This window comes from Rhipicephalus sanguineus, chromosome 1, assembly GCF_013339695.2.
Source record: "Rhipicephalus sanguineus isolate Rsan-2018 chromosome 1, BIME_Rsan_1.4, whole genome shotgun sequence".
Taxonomy (NCBI): Eukaryota; Metazoa; Arthropoda; class Arachnida; order Ixodida; family Ixodidae; genus Rhipicephalus; species Rhipicephalus sanguineus.
Window position 1 is genome coordinate 74737795 of NC_051176.1, and position 12403 is coordinate 74750197.

The 12403-nt window shown below is 43.4% G+C and overlaps 1 protein-coding gene across 1 annotated transcript in view; it reads left to right on the forward strand.

Annotated features, from left to right (window-relative positions):
- The first annotated feature begins 1391 nt into the window (after positions 1–1391).
- The window catches only part of LOC119400519 (tachykinin-like peptides receptor 86C), a 50872-nt gene continuing 39860 nt past the window's right edge, over positions 1392–12403 (forward strand). Inside the window, exons 1-2 of the mRNA XM_049419014.1 lie at positions 1392–1424; positions 6912–7108. Coding sequence (XP_049274971.1) covers positions 1392–1424; positions 6912–7108 — 230 coding nt within the window. The remainder of the gene's footprint in view (positions 1425–6911; positions 7109–12403) is intronic.

Sequence of the window (12403 nt, forward strand, 5' to 3'; positions counted from 1 at the left end):
GGGCTAATTATTTTCTGCGGCGGAACGCAGGCTTTGGTGAGGTGTGGCAGTTATCTTTACTTTTACTTTTATCGCTTTTATTGTTATCGTAGTGCTCTGCTCTCGGATGCTGTTACGGAACATTTATCTCACGGTATATATATGTCATTGCTTCCCAAATAAACTTACAGTTTGTAGTATGCGCTTGTCCCGGTTTTCCCAAGTGCCTGTTTAAGTTAGGCGCTCGTATTTCAAGTATCATGAATCGCATGTCTCGCTACATCAGCAGACGTTAAACACGCTATACCAAAGTCGGCAAACGTGTGTGAATAGACTAGAAACGTGGCTTTAGGGCATTAACTTGTCCCTGGATATCAGTAAAACTGCAATCAATAAAACTGTTCAAAGTGTCCCAGTGCAAATATCGTTATTCTATCGACAGCACATTATCGCTGGTTGTCGGAAAAAGTGATATGGAGCCCACGTCTAATTGGATCCAGGCGTGACTGCTCCATTTGGTCTGTGCATGTTGACCTAGAAAGCATAATGCAACTTGCTCGATATCACAAACAATATGCCGCTTTACTTACTTTGGATATGACAAAAGCTTATGACAGTGTGGAGCATATGAAACTTATGAATTCGCTTCAGAATTTAGGCCTGCCACAATACTTTGACGCAATCTGTTGCTTAAATGGTGGAAAATTTTATCGGTCGCGGTCCCCTTTTTCTTCCTCAAAATATAAGCAAACTAGTGGTCTCCCCGAAATGTCAGTTACTGTTTAATGATACTGTTTAACGTTTGACCGTTATTGTTTAATGTTTGTGCTATTTATGAATTACAATTCGGCTGCATTTTGTTTTCTGGCGCACTTGCTTACCGAGTTCGGCCACTGGTGTTTTTAGGACGTGAAGCATTACGCTGATGTCTTGGGCTTCCTAAATTTCTCGCAGACAATATTTTACACGAAGAATCACGCCCGACTTCTCTTATTAATAAGTTTCACACCCTAACAGTACAAACTTTTCTAAAAAATATACACGTCATCCCAGAGAAGGTCATATTATGTTTTTGTTAACCAGCCGACCTCATTTTTTAACCACGAGTGGTTTAGGTTAGGTTGCCCCCAAGCAGGGCTGGCAGTATCGCGATAGTATTTCAGAGATACTTTTCAGTATCTGTATTTCTGTATCAAGTTATATTTGAAAGATATTTGTGTCTCAATAGTGAAATATACTTTTGCAATGTATCGTCTGTATCGCGATACTATGCAGGACACGGGTATCTCGTTACATTTTTTTCGTGGGAAAAGTGTTAAGGCGTGTTTCGAAGGCGGAATGACGTTTTTTTGTTTATTTTTGTGCCAAGACAAGCAAAGGCGCTCCGCCGGTCGCCGACAGAAAAAGCGCCGATGGTTCTCCTCAAGTGTGGCATGGCCCATGTGGTAAAGCGTGCTACACCAGAGGCGACAGAATCGCGGAGGCAGTGTTGCCGGCCTCTGCCGACGAATGTCGCTGTCTCACAAGGCCAATGCAGCACGCCTAATTTTTTTCGGGTGGCAAGCCTTCGGGACTCCCCGCGCGGATGCCGCCTTGGAGCAAAGGCTTTGCAATGCTTCCCGTGCATTCATTTCTCAAAGCGGCGGCACTTCCAAAAGCAGTTGCCGTTGCCGCGGCGGAAGTGACTTGAAGATGGCTATTTTTGTCGCCCTTTCAGCCACCTCTCCAGTTCATTAGGATGCGTTCCTAATTGATTACAAGCGTGAAATGGTCTTTTGTGGTACCGGGCTTCCCCACCGCCGGAGCTGACTTCGCCTGTTGCGGCTTACTGGAATGGGTGCTGGTAGCGTCTGTGGTGCTGACCAGTGTTGCGGAATGACGGCCTCCATTTCATTCCAGTTCCATTCCCGGGAATCAGAACTTGCCGCAACTTCATTCCTTTCAATTCCTCGGAATGAAAAAACTTAGCCGATTCCCACTCCGGGGATGGCCGGGCAGTTTAATTCCATTCCTGCAATTCCTCAACGTAGGAAAGACATCTTGATAGTGTCATCGAGTTAAGATTGAACGCCTCATAAAGCCGATGTCATCAGATGCATTAGGCACTGCAAAAGTACGCAAAACACGTTACCAAGGTCGAGGGATAGCTTGGTGACGGTGACATATCGTTCAGTACAACCGCCCTAGTAATTCCCATAGGGGCAGTTCTCCCACTACCTATAGTATTTGCATGGTCAGGATGTTTGAACGAATGGTGATGTTTTATTAGTTTTTAAGCTTAAATGTGTTAATACTAAAATGACAACATAGCGTATTTTTATGCTGACAAAGCTATAGTGTTCAAGAGACTAAGCAGTTTTGCCACGCGTCTGGAGGGGTCGTGAATATGGAGAAAACTAAAATTTGGTTGATGGGGAACAACACCCTCTAGATCTGCTGGTATTAACTGGAACAGTGCACCATTAGGGTACCTTGTGCCTTTTCATCGAATACGGAACACTGGGCCGCACTGCTCGTCAGCACTCACGTTTGTAAAGCAAGCATGGATGGGGTGACGAGAACTTTCTGTGTTCGCCTTGCACAGGTATGCAATGTCTTCCTTGTCGCAAAGGTTATTTACGTGTGTCAGGTACTAAACTGCTCCTCAGATAAAGATTATGCTGTGCATAGAGTATTCGCCACTTTCGTGTGGGGGTATCAATGGGAACCAAGGCGCAGGTTTTTTAGGTACACTAACTTATGCCTCGGTTTCTCTTTTACAAATTCACAGATCGTTCACACTTTTACACCAGGCCTACCCTTGGCTCTGGCTAACTAAAGGTGGACCTAGAGAATGCGTTGTTGCGTTCGACTTCGAAAAAACATGTATACTCAGGCCTACATGGCTAATATGAGCATGATATACGGTAGTAGCAATTAAGGATGTAGGAAAATACGTTCCTCCACAATGCCCTCTTTGCTTTATTGTTCATTTCGAGTGTCTGACTCACTAACGTTTGAAGTTTGAAAAACAGCGCGTAGACGAAAACGTGCTCTATTTTTGGAAAAAGACGTAATTCCATTCCCATTCCATTCCGTGCAAAATGCGCTTAATTCCATTCCCATTCCCTTCCTCAAAGCGTTGTCCCCATTCCATTCCGGGGTCGCGAAAATGTCGAATGATTCCCGAGTCATTCCAATTCCGGAGTGGTAACTCCGCAACACGTAGTGGTAACTCCGCACAACTTTATTGAAGAGTGACCCTTTCGGCGCAGGCGACGAGTGCTTGCTGTAGTTTCTAATGGGGCGCTCTGAGCAGCTGTCCTTGTTTCCACGTCTGTTTAGAGAGCTAGCAGGAGCGACTCAGAGGGCTTAAAGCCCTTCACCCCCAAAAAACGTGATTTTAAGGAGCTAATGTTTGAATTGTGCAGTTTTGACGTATTGGGTTCCATTGCGCGCAGGGAATTACGACATGCTCATATATGCAGCGGAATCCTCAGCCGTCTGATCAGGCGCCGACCGGGCCAGACGGCTGAGGATTCCGAAGATGGGGAGCGACTTCGACTTCTGAACGGTCAGACCAACCCACGTGAGGGCGGAAGTGTTTCGGTATCTAGATAACCAGAGAAGAGATATCGCCACGCTGCAGGGATATCCGGCTATGAAGGCGGCATTTATTCATTATAACACGAATTTGTGCTCGTCTGCAGTGGTATAGAGACTTTTCTTCTTTCGCGAATCTTGTGCTGAGGTCGAACCGACGCTGTCTAGAAGACAGCCTATTTCAGATGCTCGCACAGCAACCTTCTCAGCAACGCAGATCTTATGTGCAAAATAAATGTATACTTTTTCTCAGTTCACTGGCGTTCTTTAGTGATTCGAGTGATTTCCTTAAACTGTGCTATTTCTAGCATGACTCATTTTGTTTTCACCAAGTATGTCGATGTCGGTGTCCAATACTTGTTACTGTTGCTGCGAAATAGTGTACTTTTTTATTGCAATTGGTACGTGTAATCATGTCATTATTACTAATTATATACTTTTTAGCGCTCCCCTCCCCCTTCTGTAATGTCTTAATGGCGGTGAGTGTACTGTAATAAATAAATAAATGAACTGAATGTATCAATGCGCTGCAACTTTCTTGGCGGAGTATGAGCATCTTTGAAATAAAAAAAGCCTTCCAGTATATGTATTACTGTATATGTAATCCGGAATACCTTTTTGTCTTATTGCGAAAGTATCTCCGAAATATCCTGCTACGTTAAAGGCAAATGTATCTCAGTATCTGTATTTTAGGCTTCCAGTCCATGTATTTCGATATCTGTATTCCAGAGTACTTTTCCGAGTATCTCTGCCCAGCCCTGCCCCCAAGTCATTCTGCACAGAGACTTTTGATCCATTATAAGTTCCCCTATGTGAAGTACTTATGCTCATCACTATACAAGCAATCAGGATTAATTTATGATCTATTTCCCAAGAATTCTTAATAGATATCACATCGATATCTAAATCACATTTTCAAAGATAATTTGGCAACCTAGAAAGAAACATTGCGATGGCGACAGGCCCGTAGCCAGGAATTTTTTTCGGAGGGGGGGGGGGGGCACTTGCTGATAGCCTTGACTATTTGAGGAAAAGGTCTATTTTCATGATATATTTTCGATAAAACACCATGTGTCATCAAAATTTCGGGGGGGGGGGGCTCGGCCCACCCCCCTGGCTATGGGCCTGGATGGCGACTGGTGATTCCGTTTGTGAAGAGAAGGCAGGTGTGGTAATCACATCATTATCACAAGATTAGTCTTTCTCGATTCGGTCACCTGACTTTACATCTACTCTCGAGGTTCAGTTGCTGGCAATCGACCTAGCGTTACGCACGTTGCCGCAATATCTGTGAGCAGCGGTTATTCTAACAGATTACCTCTTGGTCTGTTCTTCCTTAAGTGATCTTAATTTCTCAAGTACCTTACATGCATTCTTTTAGCTGATTCCAGTACATTTACGTCCTTTTCATTCAGTGTGGGTACCTGGCCACAAAGGTGTAATACTCAAAGAATATGCGGATGCACTCTCAGTATCATCCCAGGATGGTGTAGTTTTGTCTGTATTGCCGGCGTCGGAGTGTGTCACAGCAGCGCGTTTCGAAAAGCTTACTACGTCCAACAACTTCGACAAATCTTTCTTTTGAGCCGATTTCACACAATAAAAATATCATTGAAAGAATACATTGCGCTCCTCTAGAAGGGAACAAACATCAAGTACAAGGCTGTGATGTCGAGTCCCCCCACTGAACTTTTACATTCACAGGTATGGTCTGCCTGGTATAGTCAGGCCTTCACTGCAATGAGAGTGAATCTCTGGATGATTTCTTTTTTGACACGCGGAATATTTACAATTCAAAGGAAAATACTACAAGAACTTCTTCGAACGGTGGGCTTGAATTTGTCACCTGAGGTGGTTCTTTCATTAGGTGCTACCCTGCAGTAGAATCCCGCTGTTAGGTTCCTCAATGCCGCATTTTCCCAGCTGTTACGTCCTTTTCTGCTGGCCCCAGCGTAGTTCTCAATGGATCCAATGTATCGGGAACCCCGCTGTTACGTCGCAGCTGTGGGACCGTTCCCGCATGATACGTCGCGAAGTGCGCTGCGAGCCAGCCGAGGGACCACGGAAGATATCAGCCATGTTGACTGTTCATTCAGCTTGGCCTAGCTTGATCGTGGCATTAGCCGCATCAGCATCGCAAGCGGCACTTATAACGTACATTCGGTGGCCGCAAACAAAAGCATAACCTTTGATATTCTTATTGCAAAGATGGAGTCTATGGCGTAATTGCTTTTCAATTTGTTTTACCGTTCGCAAAAGTAAGGCCATCGAGATTGGCGTTAGTTTCCACCCTTGTGTTGGCGTGGACTCATAATTATCCTTATTTGTCAGAGGAGTTCGTGCGGTTCGCTGTCGGACTCGTCGCGCTGGTCGTGTTGCGTGTGCTTAGTTATTTCACGCCTACAACTGTTGGAACCAAAAGAATCGCATACGTCGATTGCATTTCTGTGGATGACGCCGTTCGGCGCTCCGCGGTTTTATCCGTTGACCAGATCCTGGCTGAGTGCGCCACTACGTGCACCAGTGACAAAGTTTAGGAGTTTGTAGAGCAGGGGCCGTTTTCTTCGATAATGGCTATTGGGGGTACTTTCACTTTCGCGACGCGTTGGACCGTCTACTACGAGCCACGGCTGTCCGACACTATGCCAACGGTGCTATACGATCGCACGGAGACGCCGATGCATCCCGTCAAAAGTGATCGCTTGCCAGGTGCCGGCCTTGGTGGCAGTAGGTATATTAATTAAAATCATGTAACGCTGCAGGTTGTCCAAATGCTTTTCGCAGCAGGCAACCTTGCACGGTTTTTTACAAGCGTAAGCTATAAAATATTGTTCTGGAACACTAAATATGTTTTCGTTTTTCCGGTTTCTCGGCTCTTGCGTCTCGCGGCTCTTACGTTTATTTCATACTGTTCCTTCGAAAACGTATCAGCGGGGTTCTACAGAACTAGTTTTTGCGACAGGAGCGTTTTCGACGATGTATGCAATTTCCTAAGAGAGACAAAAAAGTTGAATGCTACGGGTAAATAAATTCAGTTTTTTTTTAACGTTTCCTTATTTGATCACAATGGCTTATTTATAAATATTTTCCTCAGACGTTTTTCTTAGTTTTATTTGTTGAAATAATTAATTAGTTATTTAATTTCCTAATCAAGGCATCGTCCGATGCATGGCCGATCTCACGGTGGGGGTTGCGCCGAGTATCTGAGGAACAGCCAACCAACCAACCTTTAGGCACTGCTTCTTAATGGATGTGATAGCCATGTTCCTTCCGCAGGCAGCTCGAATACTTATTTTCATACCTAACAGTCACGTATTGCGCCTTAAACCTCTGCATTGCTGACCTCGCAGGTGGTGAAGATGCTGTTCACCGTGGTGCTGCTGTTCGCGGTGTGCTGGCTACCGTACCACGCGTACTTCCTGTACGTGTCGCACAACCCACATGTGGTCTACTTCGACCACATCCAGCACGTGTACCTGGCAATGTACTGGCTCGCCATGTCGCACGCCATGTGCAACCCCCTCATCTACTACTGCATGAACAAGAGGTATACTATTAGTATTTTTCTTATGGTTACTAACTGCCGGTTACTACCTAGTGTCACATATGCTGCAGCCCTGTTAGTACTTACAGTCAGTAGCCGTAGCTTAAGTAACAGTTGCTGACTGTAAAATGTAGTAAACGGTACTAATAATGCTGCTGAACAGGCCCCGAAACCTTGTAGGAGTTAGTATCGGACCCGCATATCACTCTCAAAGCGATTATATCAAAATCTGCGCCATATTTAAGATGGTAGGCCACCTTCAAAAGTCGAATTCTTTTCACGAGGTCGATTATTAGGTTTTTGTTTTTTGTGCACGCCCCACCGTTCAAAAATATGTTGCAACAAAAATTATCCTCCTATCATCATTAGTTTGCAAGTTACAGCAAGTTTTCCATACCCCATGCTCGTAAAGAGAAACCGAAATCACATTGTGTTTTTTCGAAAGTAAGCATCTATATTAATGATATATTCAAAATACTTGATAAACTTTATTGTGACTGTTACATAAGAGGATGTCATTAAAGCTAACGTTATGTTTATAATTGTTATTATATCTCTAAAAACGGCCATGGGGGGACGCACACCTCTTGCAAGCTCCCAAATCTATATTTGCGTTTTTCTCAAAATAAAAATTTGCTCCAAGTCATGTGACGCCAACTTTCATAAATTTTTTCTCAGTGTGTACTTCGAATTGAAATTTTGTATAATAGTTTATAACGTATATATTTGTGCAATGAAGTAGAATAAAAGAAATTGGTCGAATATTTTTAAATTCACAGCTAATTTACCAAACAGGTTCAGTCTAAATTGGCTCTTTTTCCCCCGTCTTTTTAGTTTTTTTTTAACATTACTTCCTTTATACTTGCTGCATATTATTTATCCTAGTTCATTGCATAGCTCCAGCCTTTAGTTACACAAATCCCAAAGCTTTACTGAATTAAGCCACCCGTTACTTATCTATCACGGCTGGCGTGACTACCACTTTTAAGGCAATTTTTGACAAAGGTCACCGCCCAAAAATAAATAATCAATATTTTGCACTATAAATGGCTGGGTAAGTTAAATAAGACATGCTTGTTTTGAAGAAAAGTTATTTCAACGCTGGCTAGTGCGAAAAAAATTTTTTTGAGTGGCCTTCCACCTTAACTTCATGAAATTTATTGCGATTTGAAATCACTCTAAAATATGGTTTTTGTAATTTTAATTGCAATGTATGAATAATTGCTCATAACATTTGTTACCAAAGCCCTGATAACTGGGTATAGACTGTACAGAATTATGCATGAGATAAAATGACACACCACATAACACACTGAAGAAGCACAATGACTCATACGATTATTTCTAATGAATACGTAGCGAGAGTTCGGAGCGCCCTATTTTGTGTCACTATGTACGCATGCATTTCCGGAGATAACTAACGTTTTGGTAGAAGAATTTTGTCAGCTATTATGTGCACGCATATGCCCAACGAAGTGCCAGGTAAGTGTTAATACAAAATAATGAAGAAAGCTATAGCTCAATAATTTTTTAAAGAAATTACCGCCGTCTGCAACGATGCACCATTGGTACGATGAAGTAGTAGCCATTCCTAGCTTACTTCGATTACATTTTCAAGTATTATTTATTTATCTACCAGAAATACCCTCAAGCACCGTATATTTATTCAGGGGAGTGGGTTAGAAGCGAAAAGCGTTTCTAATACAGAAAAATTCAGGTGAAGGCGACGTCGTTATAGAATTTTTATATTACAAGAACATAGACTTGGTAATAGCTAGTAAACGCCTGTTAGCCATAGACAGACGCTCCGTTGTTAAATTTTTGCTAACATTTATTAAATGGGACATGACAATGTCACCCAGCAATTTGTGGTTGTCAGCGCAAAATAGACGTACAGGCTCTATTATGGCTATACATATATGAAAAAGGGACTGTAAATGAGTGTTTTAGTGAAAACTAAGCCCTATGAGTCGGCGGCTATAAATCCCGCCTACCGCCGGCGACCGCCATTTTGCTGCGGCGTGGGTGTTGTCATGTGCTGCACGAAGCGGAGCCGTCGTGTTCAACCAAAGTTTCAGCCACAGCCAATCCTTCAATTTCTCTGGCAAGCTGAAGAAAGGTGAAGTAGCTCGATTGCACGCACAGCTGACAACGAAACAAAATCGTTTGCCGGAATGCACAGCAAGCAACTTGTTACGTCAGGGCTCGGAGCGCGCCAGTTTGGCTCGATTCTCAAACTGCTCGCGTGCTTATAAAAATATTAAAATATACATTAAGCGCTCGACCAAATGTGCTAAAATTTCACTAGCATGTTTGTTAAGCCACAAGGAGTAACTCGCATTACACAGATTATGATCGAAAATTGGGTCTCATGGCCCCTTTAGGAAAGGAACGAAGCATAAAGGCAGAAGGAAGGGAGGTTAACCAGAAAAACTTCCTTTTGGCTACCCTACACTGGGGGATTAGGGAAGGCGTGTAAAAAGATGAGAGAGAGAGAGAGGAGTGAAAAGAAGAAAAGTGTGCAGTTAAGCCCGTGTAATCAACAGTAATCAGCAATACCATGCTGATTACTGAGATTGTCAATAATCTTGACGATAACTTTCAACAACTATTTGAAAGCATTAGATGGCAAAGATGAGGGGTTCAACTTCAAGATCTAGAAAAAAATGTAGTATTTCGTGGCCTGGCAGCTAAAGGAGAATTATCTATTATGCAATTTTTCAAGATAGTTCGAGCCAATTATTTGACCTAGACAGGGGAGGCTGCAGCAGCATATGAACAACCCAAATAGTAGACAAAGAAAATTTACGTAAACGCAATAAATAATACATGCGCTGTATTTGCGATAAAGTCCCAAGCTAGGTAAAGGTTTAACAAGATTAGAAATATCATTGAGTCTTTCTAGCGTAACGAATCTACGCGACAAGACATTCAGGAATTGAGTTGCAGTCTGGAAATGACATAAAAAATAGGTTGCATCAAAGTTGCTTAGTGGTCTCTGCAAATATTGCGGTAATTGTATGCTTGTGATTGTGATGAGTCCTGTGGGTCACAATGATGTTACCTCATTTGGGTGGCTTCAGTTTCGTCTGTTCTTTTTTTTTGACAGATATCCTATAGAACACAACAGGAGAGAAATCTTCATAGATGTTTCTAGTTCTTGTTTGTTTTTTATTGCAGTAAACACTTAGAATCTGTGCACTCGTATGTACATTTGTGCAGGCAATGTTTCTGAAGGCAATTAAGAAATCCAGGGCCTGTACGCACAAAAGCCTCCTGCAGTATAATTGTACCTAACAACTAATTTCTGCCAGTGCTGATCTTAGACATAAAAGTAGCGAAGGTGGCCGACAAATGAAAAGAACCATTTACGAATGAAACGTTTTGCGATTACGACTCCACAAAAATAAAAATAAGTTGGAGTGTGTATCGCAAGCATTTCCACATCATGACAGACAGCTTTCCTTAACTTTGCATACAGCATTCTATAAACCTATTAGAACGGTCCCAAAATATTAAGATGCGAAAAGTTGGAAGGTAATACAGAAGCGCGAGAAGTGGAGGGTTGCGCAACGAAAGATGAAACGTTATATTATAAGCGTCTCATCAAGATCCAGGAAGGCAAGAGTGCGGGTTAGAGAGCGAGCAGTGGTCGCCGTTGTTTGGTAATTGAGGTTATGTGGGAAAACTGAAGCAGCGCAAGCGATGTAATGTGTAGAGCAAGTAACCAGTGGTATATTAGAGCTACAGGATAGGATGTGAGCGACAGGAAGGGCAGTTTCGTACGCATAAAACAGGTTCATTTTAAAGTCTGCAGTGTGTATGTATCTGAGGTTTAACGTCCCAAAACCACGATATGATTATGAGAGACGCCTTAGTGGAGGGCTCCGGAAATTTCGACTACCTGAGGCTCTTTAACGTGCACCTAAATCTAAGTACACGGGCCTCAAACATTCTCGCCTCCATCGAAAATGCAGCCGCCGCTTCCGGGATTTTCAAAGTCTGCATAGGACAGCTTATCTCGGCTTCGCAGCGAGTCACCTTATTATAAAAAAGGGGCAGGGCGAGAGTGTGGTGAATATCAAGTATGAGTGAACAGGTGACAGCGGTTGTGTAGCTGTAGGATCATACCAAGAGATGCGTGCCGTTTCCGTACGTGACCAAGTAACCAACCTCGCGTCACCGCGCCGCCCTCGGGTCCTAGCTCTTATGTTTCCTGGGCCACAGCACGACGGGAGCTGTCACCTGTCATCACTAACGGTCGACGTCGCTGTGGAAGTAACACCCTCGGGCACTGCCATCGCTTCTCTGCTGGTCGAAGTTGCGTGCTGCCCGCAGTATTTGTTGCGTACTTACGTCGCCCGTGTAGGCAATACAACGGCGGCACGAACAAGGGCGTTGTTATGGACGTCCGATAGACCACTGCGCTCCTCGTGAGGCAAGAGGGCGCTGTAACTGCATACAAGGGAGTCTTTGTATGTACAGGGCCGACTGCATTCAGAAAAAAAACTCTCATTGGTATTCAGCATGAAATTCAGAAAAAAAATCTTTTATTTACTGAAATTATCAATGGGCACTATATGCAGCACATTTACCACGCGACATTGAAGTAACATTAATGCTATAGTGGCTTCAATACTAATGAGGTGCTTCACCTACGTGTGCATAACCTTTATATTGCTCCACGATTGAAAGTGCAGGCCAGCTGACGCTGTGTTCTGTCACCAGTGGGAGCTGGTAACAAAGGGCATTGTAGTGTATACGACAGAAGCTAAACCATTTGTGACACGATTGTGGTTCGTCCCCCAACCCCCACCCCTCTATAGCAATCACCCAACGTCAATTGGTAACGCTGAAGAGACGGCCGCCATACATGCAGATTGGTCGCTGGGGGCTGCCCGTTCAGGTATTTCACAAGGTGACCAGTTGCGCTAATAAACTAGCACAAAATAAACTCAGGAACCCTAACCGCAGAAGGCGCGCTGTCTGCCTCGCTCGTCCTGATTTCACGGTGCTTTATACTACTTCTTTGTCAACTGTAGGACTGCTCGCACAACTAGACCTGTTATTTCGTCGGGATATTTCACTAATGCTGTGCAAAGAGAGCCAACGCTGTAAGGACAGGTCTGAAGCGTAATAATGCTTTACGCTTAAGTTTGCGTCATTGTCAAGTCAAAACGGCGTCTCCCTAATAATGCTGCACTGCCCTGCTTATATTTTGTTGACTTTTATACTTCTGTATGAAAATAACAAACCTCATCTCATAATTCCTACATATATATTCCTTCAAGCAGCCTG